Below are 26470 nucleotides of genomic sequence, written 5' to 3' on the forward strand. Positions count from 1 at the left end.
ATTCTGCAACGAAAAGAAAAACCACTTTTCAGCGCGACTTTGTCAGTACCGCAGTAGAAGTAAGACACTTCGGGCCCTTTTAACAACTTCTATAGGTTCGTATAGGTATAAGTGTCATACTGCGACAGCCGGTCTTTTTCAAGCAATTACTGGCGAAAGCGTATCGAGAGACATCTAGCTATAGCTACCCCAGGATGAACCGCGGAAGTGGCTTAAACCGTGGGAAAGTATTGAATTGGCAGCGGCGTGCGGACCCTTTCTACGAGGGGACACCTGAAGTTGAAAGTCGGCTGCGCAGAGTAGCGTTGAATACACCGGAGACGCTCGGGTGGTCACCGAATCGCGTTTTGCAACCACAGACAGAGCTTCGAAGAGGTTTGTGCTTTTTATAGCTGTTTAATACACCGTGACACCGAGAAAGTGGGCACACTACAGAGAGCCCTGTTCTTTCGTCTGGTGACGATATTTCTAATTCCTGAGCACTACCGGGCTCAAGTGGTTCGTGAACGAGGACCGTGCACATCTGTGCGGGAGCGTGGCTGCCGTTGTTGGTGGAATGCGCATTCGGAGGGTTTTTGTTTTTTACTCTTGAGTTTAAAACTCCGCAGTGCAATGTTACCAATTGCCGTCGGATTGTCGGGTGTGGCTGACAGGCTATGTCATGAAGTTTGCTTCGTCTAATTTTGTTTCTCTATGAGACATATTCGATATATGATATCTTGCCGCAAAAAAGCGCTAAGCGCTCTTATAGCACTGCCGGCGCGGCAAGGAATGCCATCTAGCTGACCCAACCCCAAAGTGAGAGGCTCACCAGGTTTCTTCCCGAGGTACAGATGATTGAAAGTAAGAATGCCGTCGAAGTCAGCTGTCACTCTGTCTCCTCGTCTCTTGCCAATCAGACGCTGCGACCACTGACCATGCTCAAAGAGGAACACCTTTAGAACGCCAACACTGCAACGACGAGCCCATTTTATCGCCCTCGAGAAACGTTAAAAAACGTTTCAGTGCTGACAAGCGCTCTTTCCTTAGCCGTCTGCAATTAGGTGTCACAGGTAGCATGAAATCAGCCTATATTTTAAGACGCCTGCCGATGAAATAAGTCGATAGAAAATACGCAAGTGATGACGACAAACAACATTAGATCAGGCCACCTCTGCAACGTCCTGGAAGGCTAAAGTGTAAGCGCGGCGCTCTTTGAGCTGCAACAAGAGAAGTCTTCAACGAAATGAAAGCTTTCGTGGAGACAACTTCCGACCTGTTTGATGAGTTGACTGATCAGCTATTTGAACCTGAGAGAGAACGACACTGACAAAGCGAGAGAAGGCTCTCTGCACGGTCAGTAGTTTTCCAAGTCTGAAGCATTGCCTCACTTCCATCGCCGTCAGTGTCCCACGCACCAGCTGCTTAAGTTGTAATTTCAAATTTGGTGGAAGTGTCCTCCAGTTGCCATAATTTGAGGTCACTCATCACCAGCCGTATTCGTACCCTCTCGAAAGCAAACATCCTGAAGAATTTACGCTGTTCCGTTCCTGGGAAATATAAGCATTTTCTCTGAATGCCTTCTGTAACAACCGTTACAGAACGCGCTTTGCTTACCAATGCACATATATAGCCAGACTACTAATCATCAGTGTTCATATATCCGCGGATTATGCAATGACCGTTTGCCCAAACGCAACAACTTACCGTCCTTAACTCACCCACTGTTATAATGTTTCGCTCTCGCGTGAGGTTGACCTTGTTCCCTCTGCTAACTTCGATTTAGTACCCTTGTAGATTGCCTAACTGCTAAATCTGTTAAAACAGCCCGAATGGTCTCATGTCCAAAGCAGCAGCAATAGCGCGCTTTGTTCTAGTAACTATGGCCCCTCCTCTTCCAACTGACCAGTGGTACGTAAACGCCGGCGTATTGCACAACCGACTAAACACTCCCTCTGTGTTATTCTAGTCAACGGGCTCGCGAATGTGGCTCACTAGTGCCTTGCCACGAAATAAAAGAAAAGTATCGAAAAGCAGAAAGAGAGCAGATGATCAGACGAGTTATTTGTTTTTTTTTTTACCATATAAAGCGGAACTCGAGAACGCAACCTCCCAATCCTCCGAGACGATATTTGCTTTATGCTGACGTGACGCGTTTAATCTGCTCCGCACTGTTTGCTTTCCTGCCCTCGATTCTTCGCTGCTTGCAACTACTCGATAAGTAAGCACGTTACAAACGCCTTTATCTTGGCGTGTGGCCTGTCGTGAAAATACACCGACAGCCTTAGATATATCCCTTAAGAGACCCCTCGAGCACGACTGACCTTTTTCAGTCAACATCGCCGGTTGGGCTGCAGAGACAAGTGTTTGGGGGCGACCACCGGAGCGGAGAGCGAGGGATCAAAGTTTCCAATCAACGAGGCACGGTCCCTGCCCGTGCATGGCTGGCATGTGTTCGGGTCACATCATTGCTCCGGTCCCCAAGCACTTCCCGACTCTCTATTCTCTCCTCCCCAGTTGTCGGTTGGAAAGGGTAGCGGTAAATGCAGCGCGGCTCAGTCATCGAGCGGCCGAGTCAACAGAAAGGCGTCGGCAAACAATTCCTGGCCCGTCGACGAACCAACACGCCGGCACCAGGCGCACGTCAAAGAAAAGCGCGCGCTCTGATATCCTCCTCCTCAAAGCGAGATGGGGAAGACCCGGAGGCACACAATGATGTGAGCGAGCGCGCGCGCACCGTTCCCGGGGACAGAAAACAGAGAAAATGATGTGTTGACGTCGCGGCAGCAGGGACGAGAAAAAGAAAACGTGATAGAGGCAGGCGTCTTCACGGTGCGTAGAAAATGAAGAGCGGCCCATGTCTTTGATTCGTTCTTTGTTGTTTGGTGACATTCGCTTTTCTTCTTTACCTCTTCTGGTTTTTTTTTCTCACTGCGATGAGGAACCATCACGCTGGGAAGAGCGCGCTCCCGTCGGGTATACATTGAGATTGCCTTATTACCGGATCCTCGTTGTCCTGTCGAGGACGCCTGTAGGTCCCATAACCCTGCGCACAGCAACAATAGTCCGCCTTCCGGTCCTTCATTAGAAGCTCGCCGAATGGAGCATTTCAGCTTTTATCGCCGAGGACCGTGCGAGCCAAAAGGCGAAGGTCCCGTCTAGTTGTCGTCACTGAATAGGAAACGTGCAACGTTTTCTGTTCATTGGCGCGTGTGTTCTAATTGAGGGAAACGCTTGCAGAAACCTGCTAGCCAGAAATTCCCCAGGCTTCATTAAGCCTCATTTTCGAAGCTGACAGCGGGTTGTAACATGCTTGATTAAATTTTTCTTAGAGCACAGTACGTTTTAAGTGTTAGCTTTCTTTCGTGTTGTATTTGTTTTCAGCAGATACCTTGTCCTGACCTCTGGAAAAAGGAAACTCCACTCAGTCCTCGTGCGAAACTTAGAACAGCGTGACAGCAACTGCTTTCTCAATTTTCCGTGACTTCGCTGGCTTGCTGTCAGCGCAGAGCCTTTGTCAGGCGTCTGCATCTCTGTTCGCCCCTCATATCCCTTGGTAATGACGGCAGTAAGGAATGTCGCTGAGGCGCCTGCGTAAAAATGCGCCGCATTCTATACCCGTTTCCGGGAGACGCAGTGTACAAACTATACGCCGATTTCCTTTGGCACTCGGCACTCGAGCAATTTTTCAGCGCCTCAGCTGCTGAGGTCAGATTTCGGTGGTGACGTTGGCGTTGCAACATACCAGGTGAAACGCACTCAGCGTTATTGGCCATAATGAAGTGACGTTACGCATGACGCCATAACGCAGCACACTGATTAGCCAGAATGAAATTTACTGATTGGGTGTAGCAGAATGACATCACTGGTGACGTCACGGCGCATTCACTAGAGCATGGCGCTAATGCAAATGCAGCAGCACAAACGCAGCAGACATCCTAAACGCTCTGAATCTGCATTTTAGAGCACCCAAGCCGTTGCTGAAAGTACCATTACCACAAGGGTAAACGTCCGGTAAATATTTTTTCCCAGACTGTCTTTTTATTTCGCGACTCTTCGAATAAACGAGCAGATGATGGTCCGTGATATCGTTCATATAATTTGTTTATGATCCATCTATAACAATACTATCGTATAGCAGGTATTAACATTAAGCGCAGTTTTCCAAAGGTAACTCGCCGCTCTTTAGACGGCCGGTATTCGGTTCAAAAGCAAAGCGCTGGCTTTTACTGCCCTGAACGGGGAAACGTAGCCGTGATGTGAAAAGTACTCACTATGAATGCGAACTAGCTCAGAGCAGTGACGTTGCAATAAGACGTCCTCGCTCTCTGCTGCTACATGTGCCCTACCATACGGGGAAGCCAGTGACGTTGCGACTCCGACCGCATATGCATGAAGTCTGCACGAGTTGGCACCGTACTATAGGAGCACCGAGAGCATCACCAATGCGTACTTGGATGGCTGGATAAAGAACAGTTAAGGTCTCTCCTGTCCGCCACTTGCATCTATTCCAAGCAACGCCCAAACAGCGCAGATATATAGTGTACTGGCCTGCGTTGCGTGTGACCGAACGTTGTAAACAGCCTCTACTTAAACCAACCAAGTGAATCGAAGACCGATGAACGAGAATCTCTCCCTGCTTATGAAGAAAAACAACAATGTCCGCGCCCCTCCTCGTCATGCTGATGCACGAGATCTCTCACACTTCTCGATACCACGTGACGGAAACCAGACCGATTCTCCCCGCAGATCCCCGCGCAGGTCCAAAGAAAAGCAATGAGGAAGGACCTCTGTTCTTTTTCAGCCGCCACTGTGCACAGCTGTATACAAGGCGTCATAAAGGTCAGGGACGCGTGGCATATGGCTCCCGGAAGATATGAGAGGGGAGTGGCAGAGAGGCTAACTACCCCCACTCACAGGGGGAGCAGGATCAAGGGAGTCACAAAGGAGAGGACAACTGCATAACGTTCAGTTGGGCGAGTTGGTGTATATGCATCTTTTGCAAAACAGCGCGAACAACGACGGACAAGAACAAGAAGGACAGCGCTCGTTCCGTGTCCTTCTTGTTCTTGTCCGTCGTTGTTCGCGCTGTTTTACAAAAGAGACAACTGCATAGCCGGTCATGCTCGCGATAACCACTCACGTTAATAGGAAAAACGAAACGGTAAGAACTCTCGCTGAAGCGCACACTGGCGCAGGCTTCTAGTCGTGTCGCACTGTCGTCTTTTCCAGTGCGGCAGCAGTGTTCTTTTTTATAGCACTCCTCTTTTTGACAGGACCTGCAAATAATGCGCCTTTTTCGCTCAAAGCGTTTATTCCCACACGCTGACGTGTGTTGCCCACAGTTGTGCTTGTACTGTCCCAGGCGTCCGGATGCCTTGGCTCTGCAGCTACGTAGTTAGAAAAGTACTTTCTAAAACCATGTGCGTGGCCAGGAACAATCGCCTGACTTTAGTAGCGAATACTAAACAATGCGTCTTATTTTTTATTTTGTTTAGATGTATAAACATGGGGTTTCTTGTTTAAAAATCTTCCATTGTTATTGCTATAATCCATTCTTGGTTAAATGTTTAGGAGAAGGCCCAGGGTGGAGTAGACTTGTAATAAGGGAGTAATTACTCATTGGCATCCACCCAAGCGCAGCCATACGGCTACAAAGGAAAGGTATACACCTTTCTGAGAAACTTTGTAGTTAAAGAAAAATTCGACCTGGTCCGGGGTTCAAACCCGGCACCACCGTTTCACCGGAGAAGTCGCTCTACCAACTGAGCTAACCGGAACGGCTAGCTTATGGTAGGGCGAGAGTGAATTCATCAATAACTCGAAGCGGGAACAGTGTTGGTCACTGTTCCCACTCTGTTGTCCATTCTATAGTCGCGCTTCATTCACAGGGTCTGTTGGCTGATGTCGCCGGTATTTGATTATAGACCGCACTTATCCTCGGCTTCGCTTTTAATTAAATTGATTTTGCATACACTATCATCCTCTTATATTACTTGCGGGATATCTCCGACTCTGACAAAAGATTCAAAGCCGCATTGCCGAAAAAACGTCAATTTCCAACAGGCAGGTCCCATTGCTGTAGGCGGTCTCTTTTTATTTCTTACAAGAATAAGCACTTAAACAAACTGTGTTTAGCCCCCCCCCCCCCTTCTTTTCAGTAAAAGCACAATAGGGTAAAGCGCAACCGTTGTCACATCCCCGCAGATGCAAGCGCGTCTACAATTCAGCAACTCGGAAATTCCTTTAAAATGCAGCTAGCTGTTCTGAACTGGTATTTTCCCACACACATGAAGAAAAACTCATCCGCACGCCTGTCGGCATTTCAGCGCTCATCATTTCTCTGCGCGCCTGCAAACCTTATGAACAGTGACAGCGCAAATCCGGTGCGGGTGATGCCCATTGACGTGAAGATTTAGGAGTCCCAACTACAGAGTGGAGCGCGCCCTCTGCAACCCGCGTTTATCGTGCGCCAAATGAAATCTCAATAAAACAAGACTACGCTTATGCATCACGGGATTACGATTGAATTCTCATAATCTCAGGGCCAAAGTATAGCAAACTGTGAAGCCTAAGAAACATATAGTGTTGGGGTGATGGCGGTGGTGGGGCTGGGGGTGGTATTTATGTACAGGCAGGGTTAGCTTTACTGTGGCTTGTCGGCAATTGCTCCGCCCAAGTCACCTAACTGTATTTTAGAGGACCCTGTTCCATAAGGCCAGTGTCTTGCAAAGACATCAAGGGCATTCTTGCCGTCGGTCGCTGTTCATTTCGTGAGCCCTCAGGCTACCCGCTGCGAAACACATCGTCGAAATGCACGTTCCTTCTCCCCAGGTTGCACAGGAGTGTCTCACGCTCGCCGCGAAGACGTGGGTACAATTAAAAGGAGATGATTCACATCTCCCACGACAGCACAAGTGACGCACGCAGAGGTGAGGTGGCCCCGTGACCCTTGTGCAACCGTAGCGACCTGTAGACAGAATTTGTGCGCGAACGATACGAGAGTAGTTCTTTCGCGTGACAAGCCCCATGTGACGCAAGGGAGGTGCAGAGGTGAAGCTCTAGTCTTTTGAGACAGCAAACGAAGTATAATATGACCACGGTCCTTGGGCAAGAAAATCTGCAGCCATGTCACCAGCGACTCCAACGTGAAACTGCACCCACTTGAAGCAAACTTGGAGTCCTCTGAGCTGTAGCTTCTTGGCCCAGGTCAGAGAGTAGGAGACAAAATTTATCCACAGGAGTCCCGCCTTCCTGGCGTTCTAGCACGGACTTTGAGTCAGGTAGAATCGGGACACTCTGTGGTCCCCAGAAAGAAAGAAGTTTGAGTGGTTCTACATTGGACAACGATACAGCCGCAGTCAACGATACTACTCTTTGAAGCCAGCCAGCCCAAGGAGAGGCATTAAAAATACGTCTGAGCATAGCTGCTCATTCTTTCTCACAGAGCCATTGGTCTAAATTTGCAGGAGGCCGGTATAGGCGCGACCGAGATGTTCAAGAGCCAAAGATCTTACTTCCGCCACGGGCATCGATCGTTTTGGGTGTAGGCCTGGGCTGTGTAGGCGGCAACTGATGTCATCGCAAGTAACATATGCTATTCCAGTAGTATAGCAGAGCTGCTCATGGGAAGGAAATGTTATGGGCGGGGCATAGTCTGGGCAAAGGGAAGATAGTCAATGGTCTTTGAGGGTGACGGATTATATTCCAAGGGAAGGTAAGCGTAACAGGGGAAGGCAGATAGTCAGGTGTGCGAATCAGATTAGAAAATTCACAGGCATAGGTTTGGTTTAAGGGGGTTTAACGTCCCAAAGCGACTCAGGCAATGAGGGTCGCTGTAGTGGAGGGATCCGGATAATTTCGAACCCGTGGGGTTCTCTAACGTGCGCTGACATCGCAAAGTAGGCGGGCTTCAAGCAATTCGCCTCCATCTAAACGCGACCGCCGCGGCCGGAATCTAACCCGCGTATTTCGGGTCAGCAGCCGAGCGCTTAACCACTCGGGATATGGCAGTCACAGCTGGCACAACAGGATAAGGTTCATTACAGGTCAGGGGGTGATGATGTTATCGGTGGTGGCCTTCCCGGTGTTAACTGCACCATAACCTCCCCCCCCCCCCCCCCCGCCCTTTTCGAATCGTCTCCAGGGCACAAATTCATGTTTTAATCATTAGTCACTGACTGCACATGAGAGAATGGGGTGGTTTCCTACAGAACCTTCAGTGCAGCTATCAGACCTGTTGTTCGCACTTTGAACACTTCCAAGTTCCTTGAATGCGCCGGCGTGATTCAAAAGGCCGCAAAAAGCCTGATTGAGTTGTGTCCCGGTTCTGAAAACTGACATTTAGACGAATTGGAAACTATGTACCCACCTTTTGAAGAAGCCCAATATGGAAAACTGAAACGAAGGATGTCGGGGCACCGCTTACTTCCAACTGCATGTACAGCATTAGCAGTTAATGGCAAGATGCTTGGGAATCGCGCAGTAGGCGAACCGCTTCCCAGTGCCCGCAAAGGATGACGAAATGTGAGGGACAACGCTCAGGTGAGGAGCGATAGTACCCAGCGAGGGAGAGAGAAGCTTTTCCTCGCGCTACGTGCGACCTTCATCGGCGTCGGTTGGGGAGGAGGAAGAGGAGGAAGAAAACTTTATTTAAGGCCAGACCCACTGCCCCAGAGAAAAAGAGCGCTTGCTCAGTTAAGGCTCTCTGATCATCTTCCGAGCCTTCGAGCCCCAGTGGTGGTGGTAGTTAGTACTATGAATTATTCTGGGGAGGGGGAATACTGGTGCCGACGTATGTTGGCCCTTTGGGCAAGCCCGAGTGAAGCCAGGCACTCCATGAAGCAGGGGGCAGTAAGGGAATAAGTCGCCGCCAAACACCTCGAAGAGCTGAGTCCACCCGCGCCGGTTTCTATGTCTCTTCACCAAGTCGCTAGCGACGGCCCGTCGCTTCAACGTCGACGCCGTGAAGTGCAAGCAATTCGCAACTCCAGATATTTCTCGCCAGCTAGCGGCCGGTGCTAGAAACCGCCGATTCAAGTCCGGCATAGTAAAGCGCTCTACGGTTCCATTACTCATGCGTCGTAAAACAGCATCTCTGCCCTCGACTCGTCGTGATACCGCCGTGTGGAGGACAAAAATAGAAAAAACACAAAAACCGAATGCAGAAATAGTTATGCTGCGTTCCATTTTTGTGTATTCTCGCTGGAAAGTTCGCACAGTGTGATTTTATCGTTTCCCGAGGGAATCAGACGACGCGCCCCAGAGCGCGTTATCGACCAAAAACCTGAGGAATGGAAGGAAGCGACCGCAACTATGGTCGCTAGTTCCAAGCGTTTCACTCGGGACTTTTTCCTTGCTGGTAAACATAATCTTGCCTTGGATTCGCTGATTTAATGTCGCATGATCGTGTTGTGGTCGTGGTTTCATTTTGTAGGCACGGTGTCTTTGATAACTGAACTTGCCGTCAGACTTTCGGTATTATTTGTAGCCCTTATACGTTGCTATAACTTATGCTTGCCTTCAACGAGTAAACGATGGGACTAGCATTTCAATTACCGAGGTAAGGGTTAACTGGAGAGATATTGGGAGTAGCCTTTTTTCTACAGAGACGTAGTCATGATGATGATGGTGTGATGAAGATTTCAGTGCACTCGCGCGGCTGACAGTGCTTCGCTCCGTATGGTCGTACGTCAAAGCGGCGGTGTGTGCAGAACTGCAGTGGGCCGACGAAATTTTGGACAAGTTGGTGACCGGCTGATTAGAACAGCGGATGTAAATAGTGTTGCTATGTTTTATTTTTCTCTTGCTTTCTCAACCTCTTCCCCTCACCCCCTCTTACCTCCCGTTAAATCCTTACTTGTTTTGCCCCTGCATGTGGAGGTTTCAAGCTGCCCACACATCATGTTGCGATGCTGCCTGCCTTTCTCGAGCTCGCCTGGCTCACGCAAGACGCAACTGTAGGCCAATCTACACATACGGCAGACTGGTTCGTGTAAATCAGTACAACCGCAATACGGCTCGTGCAGGCGTTCCCCCCGATAGACAGTTGTTTGCCTTAATTTGCCGTATCGTGCACGGTACAGAATTCTGTAAGAAGACTATATGATAACAGTTCATCCAAGGAACTGCATGTGATTCCATGCCGATGCGGCTTAGCGTCAGCAGAAAGCGTCAAAGCGTGGCTTCGAAATGTGCTTACGGAACTGCAGTTATACGGCAAGTGCAGACAATTCTTCATTTCTCGTGCCATAATTTCATGCTCCTCTAATGAGGCAGCCATAGCCGGCTGCATATATGTCCGCCGTTTCACCGCTCAAGTGGTTGAGAAAAGTCGAAAGTTAACTTTTATCCGCGCGGAGTTAGTTTGGTGAGAACCGCAAAGAGACTTGAATATATTCGTGAATAAAGGCTGCACACCACTTTTTAAATCTTTCCGAAAGCTGTTAGCGCATGTATACACTGGCCTCCAACCACGTCGGGCCCTTTGAGGAGACATTTTATTTTGAGGTAAATGTGGTGCGGCCCAGGCTACAATCCAGACATCTTTACGCACAGGGCAACGATTTCAGAATGGCCGTCGGTGCGGGTCTTCAGGACGATTAGGATTAGGTGATCGGCCTCTATGAGCCGCTCGCCTTCGACACAGCAAGCAGATTGCGCACCAAAACCCGGACACCGAAGCATGGTACCAAGCCAAAGTGGCGCCGCGGACCAGGATAGGACTGCCATCTTTGTTTGTGTTGTGCAGTGTTGCCGGGCACGTAACTTTTTGCGGAGTTGCGAACTGGTCGCCGACGTCGCAACACAGGAGTTAACCCTCGAACCCAGTCCAACGCAGCCGACAACATCACGAAACGCGTGCACCGATCTGGTGTCCAGCAGGCAGCTCCAGTATAAAAACTCACCGGACGGTCACTGCATACACAACGAACACTCAGACAGACGCCGAAGACTGCACAAAACCCGGGAAGCGAAGCTAAAATAGCTGTGAAAATGGGCTGCACCCGAGCAAGAGCTAGGTCTTTCGACTTAGCGGATGTCCGTCTAATAGGGGCCGTTTGACTGGTTTCGTGCCATCTCTGGGCAGTAGCTTTTGTTACGCCTCGCGACATTGCATTGAAAACAACAACCCAAGGCCCGTGTTCTGCTAATGCTGAGGAGGTATGAACCAGGAACGTAGATTGGCGACAGGAAATAAGGACCCGATCGGGGCATGCTAGAGCGCGTCCGTGGACTCGTCTCTAACACCAGGATCGCGTCCCGGCCGTGCTTCCCCGTGGTGCGCGCTTGAAATGGGGGAGGCGTGAAGATACCCTCGCTCCTAGCGGGGTCAACCACTTGCCTCATCCTCCGGTCAGGCGCCGTGGCGCGGCGGTGGATTCATGTGATGAACGCCGCCGTTCACCCGTTAAAAACGGGGCAACTATACCCGGTGTGGAAGGGAACACTCTCAGGGATCGATATCGGGCTCGCCTTCAGCCCTGATATACGGTTCGCGGTTCCAGATGGGGCCGACAGGGATAAAGCGATAAATTATAAAACAAGAATGCAAAAAAGTAGGAAAAAAGAAACAGTGCTACAAAGTTCAGAACACGCTGGAAAGGCGTCATCTCGGGAAGGCGATTTACAGAAACGGTCAAAAAAAAAAAGGCGCTGCTCCGCTGCGGATAACCTGTCGGTTTATTATTAAGCACTCTGTGGTTCAGCTTTGTCTTTTGTCGTTATAGCTAGGTACTTTCTTGAGAGCTTCTTCGCTTGAACGAATATGTCAGCTTATTAAGCTGTCTCATCAGCCTGCAGCTCCTCCTCCCCCAACTGGCCAAGGTAGCTACAACGCGTCTCGCAGCCCCGTCTGAAGGAAGACTAGAAACGGCCGAAGTGTCCACTTTTTACGTCTAGTAGGAAGTTTCCGGGGCCAAGTGTTGTACCCGGAAAATCAAATGAATAATAGTCATGTCTGTCGCTCTTGTGTTTCTACAGTTCCCAGGCATATGCCGGTAATGACAGTGTGATCACCATGCCAAGGCTATCACTGGACCGTTGCCCAGCATAGAACACAGAAACCCAGCGCGGACGTTAACGGCCCAGTGGATATATAGATTACCTCATTGGCTGTTGCATGGCTTCGACAATGGCCCCCACTACGGACTCGTCGCCTTCCCGCTGTCGAAGCAGAAATCTGGACTAGTTGGTTAGGATTAATTATAAACTTAAGATTAGCGATCGTCCTTTGTGATTCTGTTTTATGTCCACGTCTTAAGCGCTAGTCTTACGTTTATAATGAGCCTTCCCGCTCTGTTACAGTTTTCTGTTGTTTTTTTGCGCTCATTCGTGCATTTTATTCCCATTTGTCTTTCAGTACTGATGTTAACGTCTGTCGGAAAGCTGGCGATCCGGTGACCCTTCATTAACGAGAGCGAGTTGTAGCACGGTTTCCTTTCTGGATGCGACTACGTTTTGTCAGGATATTGCTCGACACATTCTGAAACCTCACAACGCTGCCTCCTGCATGCTGTCTTTGTGTGCTAATCAAAATTTGCTAATGATATTAGCTGAAAGATATATCTGCTAGTATATTCGATCCCAGACCACTCGTGGCATAAAAATGCCTTTACGACTAACCTTAGAGAAACGCAGTAGAATAACACTGCTTCGTAAATTTTTGTCCAGGTGATATATTTCACAGAAGCTAGAGCACACTGAAGGCGCACAAACCGCACTGTTCCAGACGTTTACTGTGAGACGATGTGAAGGGTATCGCGCACAAAAGGAAGCCAAGCAGATACGACTCAAGGAAAAGACGCTCCAATGCCTGCTACTGCAGTTCAGGAACCGTGAACGGCAGATACGAAGAGCAAAGAGGAGTTTGGCCTTCCCCTAAGCTTTTCTTTGTTTACCGACAGAATCAGACTTAAAGTAACACTAAAGGAAAATGTCAAACTAATCAAGATGGATAGACTATTCCTTGGGAACACTGCTGACGTTTATTTTTTTTTTCTGCGCGGAAAAGTGGCTGCGTTGCTCGGAAAGCCGCAAATGAAAGTCCCGAAACCTTTCCACATTCAAAGCGCCTGCGAAAAATGAGCTGCCACACCGTCATTTCTGTGACGTCTTTGTAGTCCTACCAATCAGAGGCGCTACTTCCAAAGACCGGAAATGCGGCCGGAAACCGAACACCGAATGTCGACAGATCAGTGCATGGTCACGGCGACATGGTGCAAGTGAAGGCCGCCTCCGGCCCCCACTGTGCTGATGGCTCTCCTCTGTCTTGAGTGTGCTCGCGCCTGTCCTGTCTTGAGTGTGCTTGTCTTCGTCTTTTAGCGCCTGTACGCGTTTTGCGTAAACCATGTCAAGCTCTCCTCTAAATCGCCTACATCTGCGTCTAGTTATAACGCGCACCTACGGTATAAGTCGGTTGAAATAGGCTTAGTGGATGCGAAAGAAACTGCTTGGTCTGGTCACCGAGGGCAGCCGCAGACTGCAGAGCAAACTGCCGATCGCTTTCACGCGTGTATACAGCGGCGACGATAACACGGGCGTGTGGCCTTCGGTGCGGTGTGTGCTGTCGTGAAGCGTGCACGTAAGCTTCTAGGGGTCCTCAAAAGCATGCGAACAGCAGTCGTGCTCTAAACTATTTAGCTCCACACCACATCTGAGTGAAAAATTCCACGCGCATTTCTCATCAAACGGTGCACTGCGCTTTCGATTATCGCGTGTTTGCTGACTGACTACGCAGTAAGTATGATCGCAGACAACCCCAGCGCTGTGGTCATTGTGATTTCTACGTTAGTCAGTCGCTTCCTGTGAGTTGTAAAACGCAACGAATCAGGGCACGTTCCGCCCCTACTGTAGTCTGCCGGCCGTGGCTATCAGCAGGCGATGCACGCATAATCCCGACGAACACGCGTCAGCTGCTTGAACGTTTATCTCGCGGAAATGCCAGCCTTGCGTGTCGACGCCTCGCGGACTGCGTGCGTGATGACCCGCGCTCGGAAACTTATCGGCCAGTTGAGCGGTGATGGTGCATATATACAAGCAATATGCTTCTCTGGTATTTTTCAGCACATCTAAAAGCATATTCGCCTTTCCACTGCGCAGAAAACATGGAACACCACGTGCTCTGATAGAACTTCACACGTTGACGACGTGCATGCATGCGCGTGTCTGCATGAGCGTGTGCTAAAAGTAAACAAACAAACAATTTGCACTTTCATAACGCCCGCGCTCTGCACAAAGCAGACGATTCGACGGATGAAGTGGGAACGAAATCACTTCACCGGCCACATATCATATGCACACAGCGCACACAGCGTGAACGCCGCTGAGAGCTTGCATTGTAAACTTGCTGCGCACAACGGCTACAGGCAGCCTGAGTAAACAGAATGCGAGGTGAATTATTCAGCGTTCCTATTTGCGACTGACCTTTGTCTTTGCCATCTGTTTCGCGCTGTTTCGATTACGAGACTCTTCGCACTGTCGGCTTTGATCGCTGCACTGCTTTCCTCGTATTTCGACGGTAGTGGCTTATGGAGACGGTGAAATAGCAGTCCTCCAGAAAGCTCGGGAATACGTCACTCATCACAGCTGCACGTATCTTCAAGTGGCGGCTCCACGCGTGCCTCGCTGTTACGCAATTTTCTGGCTAATGAAAGAATTGTTAAATGAGATATTTGCCATCAGGTGACCTTAACCTATCAGTCTATATCTTGGCTCAGTATTCCTCTTTAGTTTTTCTTTAAAATACCTAATGGTATACTAGGTAAAATTAAAACTAAAAGAGCATTGTGTTGGCCTAACGAACCGCGTTCGTGCAGGAAAGCCTCTTTTGGCAAGTGAACCTCGTCAGCAGCGCTTGGAGTCTGCCCGCCACTATCAACGCAAATCAATAATAGGCCCTTGAGGACTGGAAACAAATCATCTTTAGTGAAGGATCAACTTTTACCTCCTGCTGGAAGCAGCGCCTCCGTGCTTGGAGATGCACGGCTGTCTGATTTACACTTTTCTGCTCAGCATTCTTGCTTAGCAGGCGCCCTTCGTCGACTTTGCCGTAGCTGCGAGAGATATGAAAGAAGCCCGCAGTTACTGCAACTATGGAACACATCAATGCGTGGGGCTCTGCTGGGAAGAGGGTTGATGCCATACCGTGGGCCAAGTGCTCTCACCAGTGTACGTTTCATGCCTCCTTACCTCTGGCATCAAAGCATGCTAAAGTTCCGGAAGCGTCATGAGAGAGGACGTCTCCTCGCCGCAGTCTTTCCATCCTTTGCCCCCCACTTCCTTCGCTGCTGACATTTTTCTACTTCTGCATACTTATTTGTGCCACCATTTATGACGTGTACGTGAAAAATCGACGGAATATGATTTCATATTCTCGTTGCTACGTATAAACTAAGCACTTAAGAAAGCAGAAGCATTATTTTACGAACGGCGAGGCCATCTACAGTGTGCAGGAGGCGTATGGAGAGTTGCGACACCACCGCCCCGAGCAACGCGTCTAACGCCAACTCTTCTCTCTACGTCTTGTCCTTTTCACTCTTGCCTGACGGCAAATTCAAGCCCCCCCCCCCCCCCCCCAACCCCCCTGATCGGGAAGTCGTTTCCTCTCTTTATAGCCTCCTTATCAGGTCAAATTCTGAACCGCGAAACTATATCCCTAGCAATATCATCTCTCCAGGTCATCTGTATCTTTGTGCTTGCAAACATCTCGCGAAAGTTCTCCGCTTTCCCACCTGTAGCAGCGGGGCCGACTTCTCCCGCTAATCGAAGTGTCGTTGTGGAATTGCGCTCCGGATAGGGGCTAAGGACTTTTTTATTTTTAGCTGCAAAATACGCGTTTATGAAGAAATGTTCTCCCCGCTTTATTTTTTTATTTCTTCTTAGCTCATTCGGCCTTATGTGCTCTTAAAACACATCGTGTGTTAAACAGCAGGTGCGCTTCTTACTGCGCCGGCAGTTCCGACGTCTCTCACAGAGGGGAGAGAAGCCAATGAAAAGCAACGTGAGGCTCCGTCTACTATGCTAATGAAGCTGAAGCTGTTAGGTTAAGCTGGGGTAGTGTTGCCCGTTCACAGGCAGCCATGAAACTTGCAGTTTCGTGAAACTAAACGACTTCCGCGTGCATTCTCGAAATGAATTATGAAGCGGTCTCTCTTGACTCTATCTCAGAGCCGAGAACTTCTTTTCTTAGCTGCGCTCAGGAAAGTACTCTTCCGAGTTCGTAAACAGGCGTACACTTTGTTCTTCCCGCAGTGAATTATTAACGCGAGTGCAATTTACGAGTGAAGAATTTTTTTCCTACACCGTTGCTGAGCCTCTTTGCATTATATGCGGGCATTCTTGCACTGCCTGCGCCAACCGTTTAATCCATTTCGCTTTTCCGGTACCATTTTTGTTCTTTATCCGTGAAGCCTGAGTCAAATTCTTAGACCGCTCATCTGTTTGTAAGGTCACGAAAGGAAGACGCATCATATCGGGCTTTGTTGTCGTTGCGATGAATACAGTAATGAAGAAGACGCCCGTCACACGAAAACTAAATGGAGATTCTGCTACAGTGTTGTTTCCGCCAACTTCAACATATGCGCCTCAATAAAATCCAAATGTCCTCATTGACTGCTGCTTGAGACGAGTGACTAAATTGACAACAGCAGTCATATTAGCAGAGGTGAGGAGAAAGAATTGGAGAGGACAGTTAAGCTCCACCTAAAGAGTTTGGCGCTATAGCGTTAATGCCCATATATGAGGAATGGGTCGTTCTCTGCGTTCATATATATCGCTGGGAATCCTCATATCACTCCTGGCGCAGTGGTGCCGCGGTAAGGCGATGCGCCACTTTCCTGCGATGCCAGGTGCTGTCACCAGTGGCAGCTTCTGCAACCCAGGTTGCTCTTCCCGACCAACCTATCGCGACCAGTCATTAATTTAGCTGTCACCTGTCACGGCGGTCAGTTAGCTCACAATCTGGCGGGCAGGTTGTGATTATGCGTCTCGTCTTTGTGCAGGGAGCCTCACCTGTCCGCAGACGTGGGACGGCCTGCTGTGCTGGGAGGAGACGCCCGCCGGCACCGTGGCCGCCATGCCCTGTCCAGACTACGTCGTCGGCTTCGACAGCACAGGTACAGGGTGCGGGCTCGATCGCCTGTGCCTCTCCTATGGTCTACTTGTTCAATATCTCATAAGTATAAATTTCACCTTAGGTAGAGAGAGAAGGCACTCTAATGAAAAGGAGGAATTCCTTCCAGCATGTAAAAATAAAGCGACAAGTTGCTACTCTGCGTTGTGCTGGAGGGATAGAAAGACCCCGTAGTGAAAGAAGAGTTAAGGCGCCATTTTTTTTTTAAATCTAAGAAGTGAAGTGACACTTACGAAGCTTGATAGCCAAGCAGTCCTTATGTTCATGAAAACGGGGTCTAAGGTTTGTCCAATGAGGCCAGTGTCCCGAAGGCAAGGTGATATAAAGAAAAAAAATACCTGAGCTTGAAGTTGCTGCAAAGGAGTATCAAGACATAACAGCTAGCGCAAACAAACACAGGCAAAGAACGTGGAAACGTAGAAGGACGAACGCTAGCGTTCCTCCGGTCATTTTTTTTCATTGTTTGCTTTTCTTTCGTCGCGCCAGCTATTATGTCTTCATATTAAAAACAGCAGCTAGCCCAGTTTTGTGTTTGAACACCCCCAAGTGGAATTTCGAGGAACCAAGCATGCTTGCCAGTGTTGTAATACCCCTGTGAGACGTCCACGTGAAACTTCCTTAAGCTATAAGGAAACCCTATCCTGAGGGCGATTTTCGAGATATCACCCCGCAGCACCTGAAGGAAAGAACTTCAAAGGAGTGCATAGCGAAGGAACTTCACCGGTCCTCTTTGACAGTTGAAGGGTGAGCATGAACTATTATTGAATAATTCGGGAGAATTCGGGACGGCTTTTAGCGACTATAAAGAAAATACTGAGGTTGTTTCAAACCAGGTTATAAGCGCGCTTTCGAGAATATTTGTGGGCATGACGGGCAGACATCTACCAATACACACACAATCCATGGCCGCCATTTTTGTTGTAGTTGTTTCGTGTGTCGGCTGCCTTCTTTTCTTATAGATATTTGAGGCTGAAAAGAAAAAAATACTGACATATTCTTGCAGATATTGCCCTGTGGTGACAATTATAGCGACAGCACAACTCGCAGTTTCGCTGGAATTCATGGCAAAAAAAAAAAATTGTCCGGCCGTAACGAACCGTTGCACAGTAGTGTGGCGTGGATCTAGAAGTAGTCTGGTAGCGTCTCCACCAATTAATAAACTAAGCCACCTTGTGATTCGGAGTGATCGCAATACATGGCGTTATTTTTGTTATTTTTGCTGGAAGAAACCTCCAGCGCCTTAACTTTTTTTCTCTCTCTTTTAACTAGCGCTGGTATTATTTATCAACAGAGATGGTCCCCCTCACGAGGGCGGTCCCTAATGAGGACATCCTCACCCTCACCTCATGAGGGATTCATTGGTTAAGGTGAGGTCGACGGAGAGCAAGATGCATGGGTTGAGTTGAGGGTGAGGGTGTGCCACTAGCTGCTTCCTACCTCGGCCATTCGTTAAGTTTCCCGTCCGAAGCGCAGCCAATTACAGAACTCGTGGACGATGACTAAAGGAAAATAACAAAACGAGAAGTATTTAAAAGCGAGCCAAAGTACGAACACCTCCTTTCGACAACCCTACTGTTCGACTCTAGCCATGGACGGTCCTATACTTATGCCGCAGGATGTTCACCAGAGGCTCTTCTGCATCCCTCCTGCTAAAACCACCCCCTTACGCGCACCTGGCCACGAAAACTGCTGCACACGCTGCCGACAGGAGCAGCTGCATGGCGGCGACTGCTTCTAACAAAAGGATGCTTGGCAGCTTAGTTTCTAACCCCGCCGCTCCCTGCTGAGTCGCAGCTCATTAAGAGGGCCCCGGCTTTCTCTTGCATTTCTTCGCCCTGAGTGCAGGGGTCGCTGTAGGGACTTGGAGCTTCCATTTCTTCACCGTTTCTTTTATTGAAGCAGAGGTTAAAGCAGCTTGCACCAAAGTTAAGCTCGATCGCCTCCTCGGACATTCCATGAGTAAGAGAGTAGACTAAAGGCTGAAAATAGAAGCCTTGAGAATTAACAGGGCAAATTCCATCTTCGTTACTTAAAGAGTAAAGTCGTGCCTTTGTGCTAATGGAATGGTCATCGAACTAAGTTTTCCCATCTTCTGTTCCCGTCCTCCGTGCTTTGTTTTGTGCCTTGCTTGTTAACGCGATAGCGTCAAGGCTCCCTTTCTGAAGAAAATCTGGCGTCGTTGTCGTCGTCGGCGACGACGCCGTCATTGTCACCGAAAAATCCCCGGAGAAGCAACCTAGGGCCACCAGGGTCACGTGACCTTGTGGCGCCCTCACAACCTGCTCACTGGATTGTGAGCGAACTGACCACCATGGCAGGTGGCGGTTAAACTAGTAATTGGTCGCGACAGGTTGCCCGAGAAGAGAAACAAGGGCCACACGAGCCCCATCGGTAGCGGCACCTGCCATCGCAGGGCAGTGGCGCAACTCTTAACCGCATCGCCACTACGCTGGGGGTGGCATGAGGACTCCCGGGGATCTATGAGTGTAAAGTCGCAAAATGACCAATTCCGCATATATGGGCGTAGGGGGGTGCGTCAGTTCGGGGCATGGAGATCTGCTGATCGTAAGGTGGCTCACAAAACCGAAGCCAGCCCTGTAATGTCCAAGTATTTCACGAGGAGTCGAAGTGTTTGTAGGTGGTTGCGGCTGGGAAACAGGAGGCGCTGTCCTGCGTCGGTTGGTAAGGCTGGATGCAACTCTCCTGCAGTCGCCTCTGAATGGCTATTTAGAGCGTCGCGAGAAGTTTTCCTGGGGTTTCACCTTCGCGTCATACCTAACAAAAGTTAGCATCCTCCAGCATAGCGCGGTCAGAATAATATCATCTGCACCGAAAGCAATACCGTCCAAACCTGTTTAACGAATTAAACATAACGCCTTTCAACAGTGTCCGCTATTACAAAATGGTCACTTTAGTCGACAGAATAATTAGCGCGAACACTCCGCATCCCTCTTCCATATTAATCTCTCCCAAACGTGACACTAGGCAGGCACAACATAATAATTTTAATTTACCCATAGTTCATAACACATACGGGCGGCGCTCAATATCTTTCATCGGGGCTAAAATGTGGAATGAGGTTTGGTTTGGTTTATGGGAGTTTAACGTCCCAAAGCGACTCAGGCTATGAGAGACGCCTCGTGAGCGCTCGTGAACCTGTTTTTGTGTTTCCTTACACTGTCCGTCGTCCGGTTTTTTTGCGCTTCCAAGTTTACAACATGCATCACCAACTAGCCCGGCAGCTTGCTCTCCTGAACAGCCCTAGTGAAGGGCTCCGGAAATTTCGACCACTTGGGGTTCTTTAACATGCACTGACATCGCACAGTACACGGGCCTCTAGAATTTAGCCTGCATCGATATTCCACCGCCGCGGCCGGAATTGAACCCGCGTCTTTCGGACCAGCAGCCGAGTGCCGTAACCACTCAGCCACCGCGGCGGCTATAGGAATAAGGTTCCGCGTAACCAGAAGCAAACGTCGAACTTTATGTCCTCACTAAAATGGTTCTATCTTAGCAAATAATTCAACGCACCAAACTAAATACATGTTGTTCGTAGCATTGCTCTATAAAGTGACTGTTTTGTGTTTGGTAATGTTTGTAATGAATACATCATTAGCCATGGCGGGTAAGGATCGAGATGGCTACGCAGCACTTCTTGTAATATTTTCTGCGTAAATAAACGTTGTGATTCTGACCTTGCCGGCTGTATCGATGTGCAGCCTGACGTGGCGGGCCGAGTGCGTTACGCGCCGTGGCATTGCCCAGGGGGCCGGGCATCCAATTTTCGGTGAAGAAGTGCGCATCAGCATCAGACCATACCCCGAAGCCGACATCGCAGACTTAAAGTCATTTCAGAATTCTGTCCACGAACATTTTGCAGGTCTTCAATATCGTGTGACAACACCCGGGGCTGCTGCACCACCGGAACTGTGCGAAAGGCTGCGTACTGAGATTGATTCGTTAATTTATTGCCGTTGCACAGCTAACCAAGAAAAATGACGACCTGGAAAACAGATCTCGGCGCAAGAAAATGTAATCCTGCATGTACTCCCTCAAGACCTGAACGGGGATGGCGAGGGTGTATGGGGAAAAAAGTGTCAAATCTCATTAGCGTGATATTGACGATTCTGTGCCCTTGAATCAAGCGCTGTCATAGGATTGGTAGGGAATGCGGTGACCGTCCGCGTCCTTCTATCCTGAAAATTTTGGATTACTACAAGAAAACTACTTTACTAAAAAACGTTCACGAATTTGAAAACTTGGACTACATTGGAACCGAAGATTTCTCCTTCAAAGTTCGCTTACTCAGTAAAAAAACTTTGGGAAGGGTCCTAGGTAATTCGTGACAATTGTTCTAAGGTGAATCTGCGCTTCAATTACATTCTCATTGACAAAGTTCGATACGTTTAGAACGCTGATACTGACACTCCTGAGAAGGACCGTAGCTACACCTCTAAGTACACCGGCCCCCAATCTGCCGCACCCCCCCCCCTTTTACTTCTCAAATGCAGGCATAAAAAATTATTCGTACTGGAAATTAATGTTACAAGTATTGCAAAAAAAAAAATTCCGACCTCTTGTCACTAACTTGTTCGCATTCTTCTCAAGTTGTAAGTATCACGGAAACGTGAGTTTTTGATGATATCCATGATTCCGAATTCACTCTTCCGGGCTACGTGGGGGTACGTGCACATAGAAAACAATGCAAAGGATGAGGTGTCGCTCATCTCTTTCGATCGGAACTAATGTCTGCTGTTCTAGTGGCCCCATCAGAAGTTGAATCCATCTCGTGTAAACTGTTTCTCAATAAACACTCCATTATAGTCAGTATTCTTTATCATCCACCTCGTTCATCCGTCGAAATTATGCACATTCCTAATGATTACTTGAACACGCAAGCAATCTGTCTAATTTTCATGGGTGACTTCAACGCTCCAGCCGTCTATTGTCGGCCGCTTTCTTTCTCTGGTCGGGAATCTTGCATATGTCGTGTAGTGGTAAAAATTTGTTTGTGCTTTAGTTTTAAATAAATATTCGACAGTGCTGCGAGATGTGACTCAGTGCTTGACTTGGTTTTCATGGGATCGAATATTTATCAGCGGGGTTTTGCATGCGAAATAGTCGATGGAATTTCGAACCACAAGGCAGTGATCGTTTACTTCAAATGTCCTGCTTTTGTACCGCTTTCGACCTTCACTACGTTTCCTGATTTTACTCGTGCTGATGACGTTGCTATCACCGACAATCTTGCTGACGCTTTTCAACAATTTCTCATGCTTAGCCACACGGGTCACATCGACGAATTAGTCAGCTACTATGAAAGTATTGTTGGTAACTATATACAGCGCTTGGTTCCGCTAAAAACTAAAAGAAATCTCAACGTACCTTGGATGGCCCATGTCATTTTGCATGCATCAAGCCGTTTTCGACGCCTCAGGCGCTCAAAAACGTTTATACAACCCAGTCAGCATTGTCAAATTTAATAAGTCAGAGGAGCTTCGGATGATAAGTAATTCGGCTAAAGGTTTTTTTTTTCAATATACAGCTGATAAATCTTCTTAAAACCATTCCCCCAAAATTTTGGCGCGCTGCCTTATTAACAGAGCCTATATCTTTGTCTGTCATCATCAGGAATAAAACGACTAATGACCCGTTAAAAATAGTTGATGCTTTTAATGCCTTTTTTAGATCTCTATTTTCATCTGACACTGACGAAGTTCCAGCCTTTAACACTGATAATGCGGCAATTCTTATTACTGCCATTACAATTAGTGAATATGGTGTACTTAACCTAACGTTGATGCTGGACGCACAAAAAAAAATCGGCCAGCCCTGACGGAATATCCAATTCGTTTCTCGTTCGTTATTCATTGTGGACTTTTCAATATCTAACCGTCATATTTCGCAAGTCGCTCAACAATGGCACAGTACCATCATCATGGAACCTGGCCAAGGTACTTACATTATTCAAGCCCGGTAACATACCGCTCTTATCTAACTGCAGACCTATATCATTAGCATCATATTCGTGTAAGATGTTGGAGCACATAATCCACAAACATATCATGAAACATTTGGAAACTGATAACATGCTTTCTAACTTTCAAAACGGATTTAGAAAAGGTTTCAACATAGTAACATGACTAATTGAATTTGCAGGCCTTTCCTACACCGTAGATATCGGCCAGGTGGGTGCCATATTCATAGATTTTTCTAAGCTTTTCGACAGTGCACTACACTCTAATCTCTTATGCAGACTTAACGACATTTTGAAAAATCCTAACTTGGTTATTTGGATTGCTAGTTTTCTCTCTGACCAGTCACAATTTTTATCAGAATTCAACTAACTCCTGTTCTGTCTATGTTTCATCTGGCGTTCAAGGGCCACTGCTTGGTCCGTTATTATTCTTAATATACATTAATGACTTACCTCACGATGTCGCCTCACACATACACCCTTATGCGGACGACTGCGTATTATATCAGATAATTCACGTACCAGGAGATCACCTCGGAAAGGCACAAGCGTTTGTTGTTCGATTAGTGCCTGTACTTTAAGTGACGTTCGCTGCCCCTTTTTCGGGCTCTAATATGCTCGCAGCCTCAGCGTTACGCTTATTTTTTTTTTTTGCCTTAAGGCATTTGTAAACGAACAGACTCTTCGGGCCTGGGACCGCAAAGCGGCGAATTAAAGCTCGGTTGGCGAGAAATGTGAGGTGGCTGCGTTGCGAAAATCGCGGCTCTCTGCGGGACAGTAAACCTGCCCGCCGGCTGTGTTCGCGGTAGACCGATACTCTAAAGCCACGGAATCCGACCAAAGTCTACTCCTTGGCCCTGCGTGAGCCCAGCGCGCCAGACTACGCAGGCCACAGAGGCTACTGGGAGCAGGCGTTTCCCTCATGGCACTAACGGAGGTTAATCTTCAAGTTGCGCAGGTTCGCTTTCTCTCTCTCTCTCTCTCTGTCCCCTTTTCCCCTCTCTTCCGCTCTGCGGCAGCGAACACACGTGGAGACGATAGTGAAGCGATATCCAGGGCTCGACGACGGTGGTGAACGGACATGTGTCTTCCAACATGTTATTGGCGTTTTCCTAATAACGAAAGAAAAAGAGGCCAGAAATTCTTCAAAACTCTTTTCCAGTGGCCCCAAAGGGGTGAGAATTCTTCATCTAGGTGGTGCACCTTAATGAAAGGCATGTACGACCCGAGATCGACCGTGACCGCACAACGATTAGGGTTAGGCTGGCGCTAACCTAGAGCAAATATTTTTACTGCTATCCACCACTTCTGCGCACGTGGGCACTATTCACCAAGCAAAAATGAGGAACGTCGGTGCTTTTAAGCATGATACTAGAATTAGCCAATTTGTGTTATTTTACGTTTGCTTATGAAGTTCTCGTGCGATCACCCTATGGTGAGCGCCGTAACTCCTTGGTCATCTGTTGTGCTCGCATGTCTCGCGTGCCCTGGTCACTCTTCTACGAGACTGGCCAACCATTTCTTTAGTATTCAAAGGACCCCTGTTAACTTCCTTGCAGAATCGGGCCAGTTGCCAAGATCTTGACGTGACAACAACAAATGACCACGAATTTAGATTGACTGAAAGTTTGGTTTGATATAGTTGGTTCCTTATGACTTACGAAGTGAAACAGCGAATGAAGCACGTGAACGAAACTTTTCGGACGAAGATAAAAGAAACCAAACCCTTGTAAGCATCCCAGTTTACATGCAGTAAAATACCACTTGAGCGAACTTTTCAAAATGGCAAAAGTTTATTTTTTTTATTTTTCGTTCAAACGCCATTGTATGCAATGCTAATGAATTTCAGTTGGAACGATATTCAGTGCACTGGAACTTTCGGATTAATTAGTGAACATTTCGGCAAAAACACTAAAGCGCAGTCTCCGAGTCAGGATGCGTCTTTTCAGCAGATATTCCGCGATTCTTGCCCGCGAAACTGCGGATAGTGCAGTTTTGAAAGTGTGTCGTCGTTGTGAGCATTTTGATGCAAACGAACAAATTTAATAGCACTTTCCAGTCAAAAAAGCAAACGACAGAATGTTGCAAAAAAAAGGGGACAGATTTCTCTGTTGTATTGTAGTATTTTTCTGTACTATGTCTCTGTACCTCCGTCGCTATAACAGAGAGCAGCGCAATACTAAAGAAAATTATGTTCTTACTATAAAAATTTCTGCTATTACTACAAGGTCATGGCCAAAAATACTGCAAAATCTGTTGTGCTTTTTCGGCACTGTTTGGATAACGAGTGTGGGTAACACGGTGGGATTCATAGATTAAACAGGATATGACTAACCTTGAGACGTGTCCAAGAGTTAACTATCAGGAAGATGGTCCCTCCGCAGTCTTTAAAAAAAATAAAAATTTCAGAAGGACCTGTTAAACAAAAAAACACGAAGTAATAATCTTTCTGGAGAAGTTAAAACTCTACGCCGCCCAGCAGGCATCCGTACCCCTTAAAATGTGCAGGAAAAAAAACAGACAACTGGCTTCGTTTACAAGAATGGCTACATGGTGTGCACGAGCTACGGAGAAAATTACTGCATTTCATCCAAGAACAAAGTACCCAATATATTCGTGGAGTTTTCAATGTTTCGAAAGAAATGGCTCTAAACGTGATAAATGTTTCGTATTGACTTCACTTCATCAGATTAAACCATGGCGTGCTCATTTAAGTTGACCGAACTTTCATTTAATCGCGCTTTTCTTTAGAGTACCGTGAAGTCCGCCCAAGTGGCATTTCAATCTGTTGCCCACAAGGCACTGGGTTATTCACATTCAAAACACTTATCCGCCCAATCCTAGAGCACGTCTGTGTCGTCTGCAATCCGCGCAAGCTAGTGGATGAAAACAAATTGGAATCGAAACATAAAGAAATGCTGTGCGTTTTATATTTGCCAAGTTATTTGAGTAGAACATGTTGGGGGGCTAGTTGGTGCATATCAACAGAAAAAAATGGCGCCAAATCGGACAACACACAGCAAGAAGCCTGGAACGGCGCAACTTGTGACTGTTTATTCACAGCGTGAGCGACACTCACGCGCACAAGGGAATTCGTCTAATGAAAAAACAGCAGCACACGCATTTCTCAACTCATTCTTTCTAAAAAAAAAACACTTTTATTCTTATACATGTTGATCGAAGGGGTGCTTATCACTACCCTTTTTACTGATCAGGAAAGCCTCGGCCCTGCCTATCCAGTCTTTCTTGCTGTGTGTTGTCTGATTTGGCGCAAATTTTTTGTGTTCATATTTTGCTGACGTGACGAAAATTTCCACCCATCTTCTCGCTTTCTGGTTCGGGGCCCACGCCAATCTACTCCCCTCATCGCATTGAATCTTTGC

At 47.9% G+C, this 26470-nt stretch overlaps 1 protein-coding gene across 11 annotated transcripts in view; it reads left to right on the forward strand.

The window, feature by feature from the left end:
• Positions 1-26470, forward strand: part of LOC144126211 (parathyroid hormone/parathyroid hormone-related peptide receptor-like) — a 333178-nt gene that overhangs the window by 228810 nt on the left and 77898 nt on the right. For all 11 annotated transcript variants that reach the window (XM_077660241.1, XM_077660242.1, XM_077660248.1 and 8 more), the window contains one exon: positions 16980-17093. In XM_077660241.1, the coding sequence (XP_077516367.1) occupies positions 16980-17093 (114 nt within the window). The remainder of the gene's footprint in view (positions 1-16979; positions 17094-26470) is intronic.

This window comes from Amblyomma americanum, chromosome 3 (genome assembly GCF_052857255.1).
Source record: "Amblyomma americanum isolate KBUSLIRL-KWMA chromosome 3, ASM5285725v1, whole genome shotgun sequence".
NCBI lineage: Eukaryota > Metazoa > Arthropoda > Arachnida > Ixodida > Ixodidae > Amblyomma > Amblyomma americanum.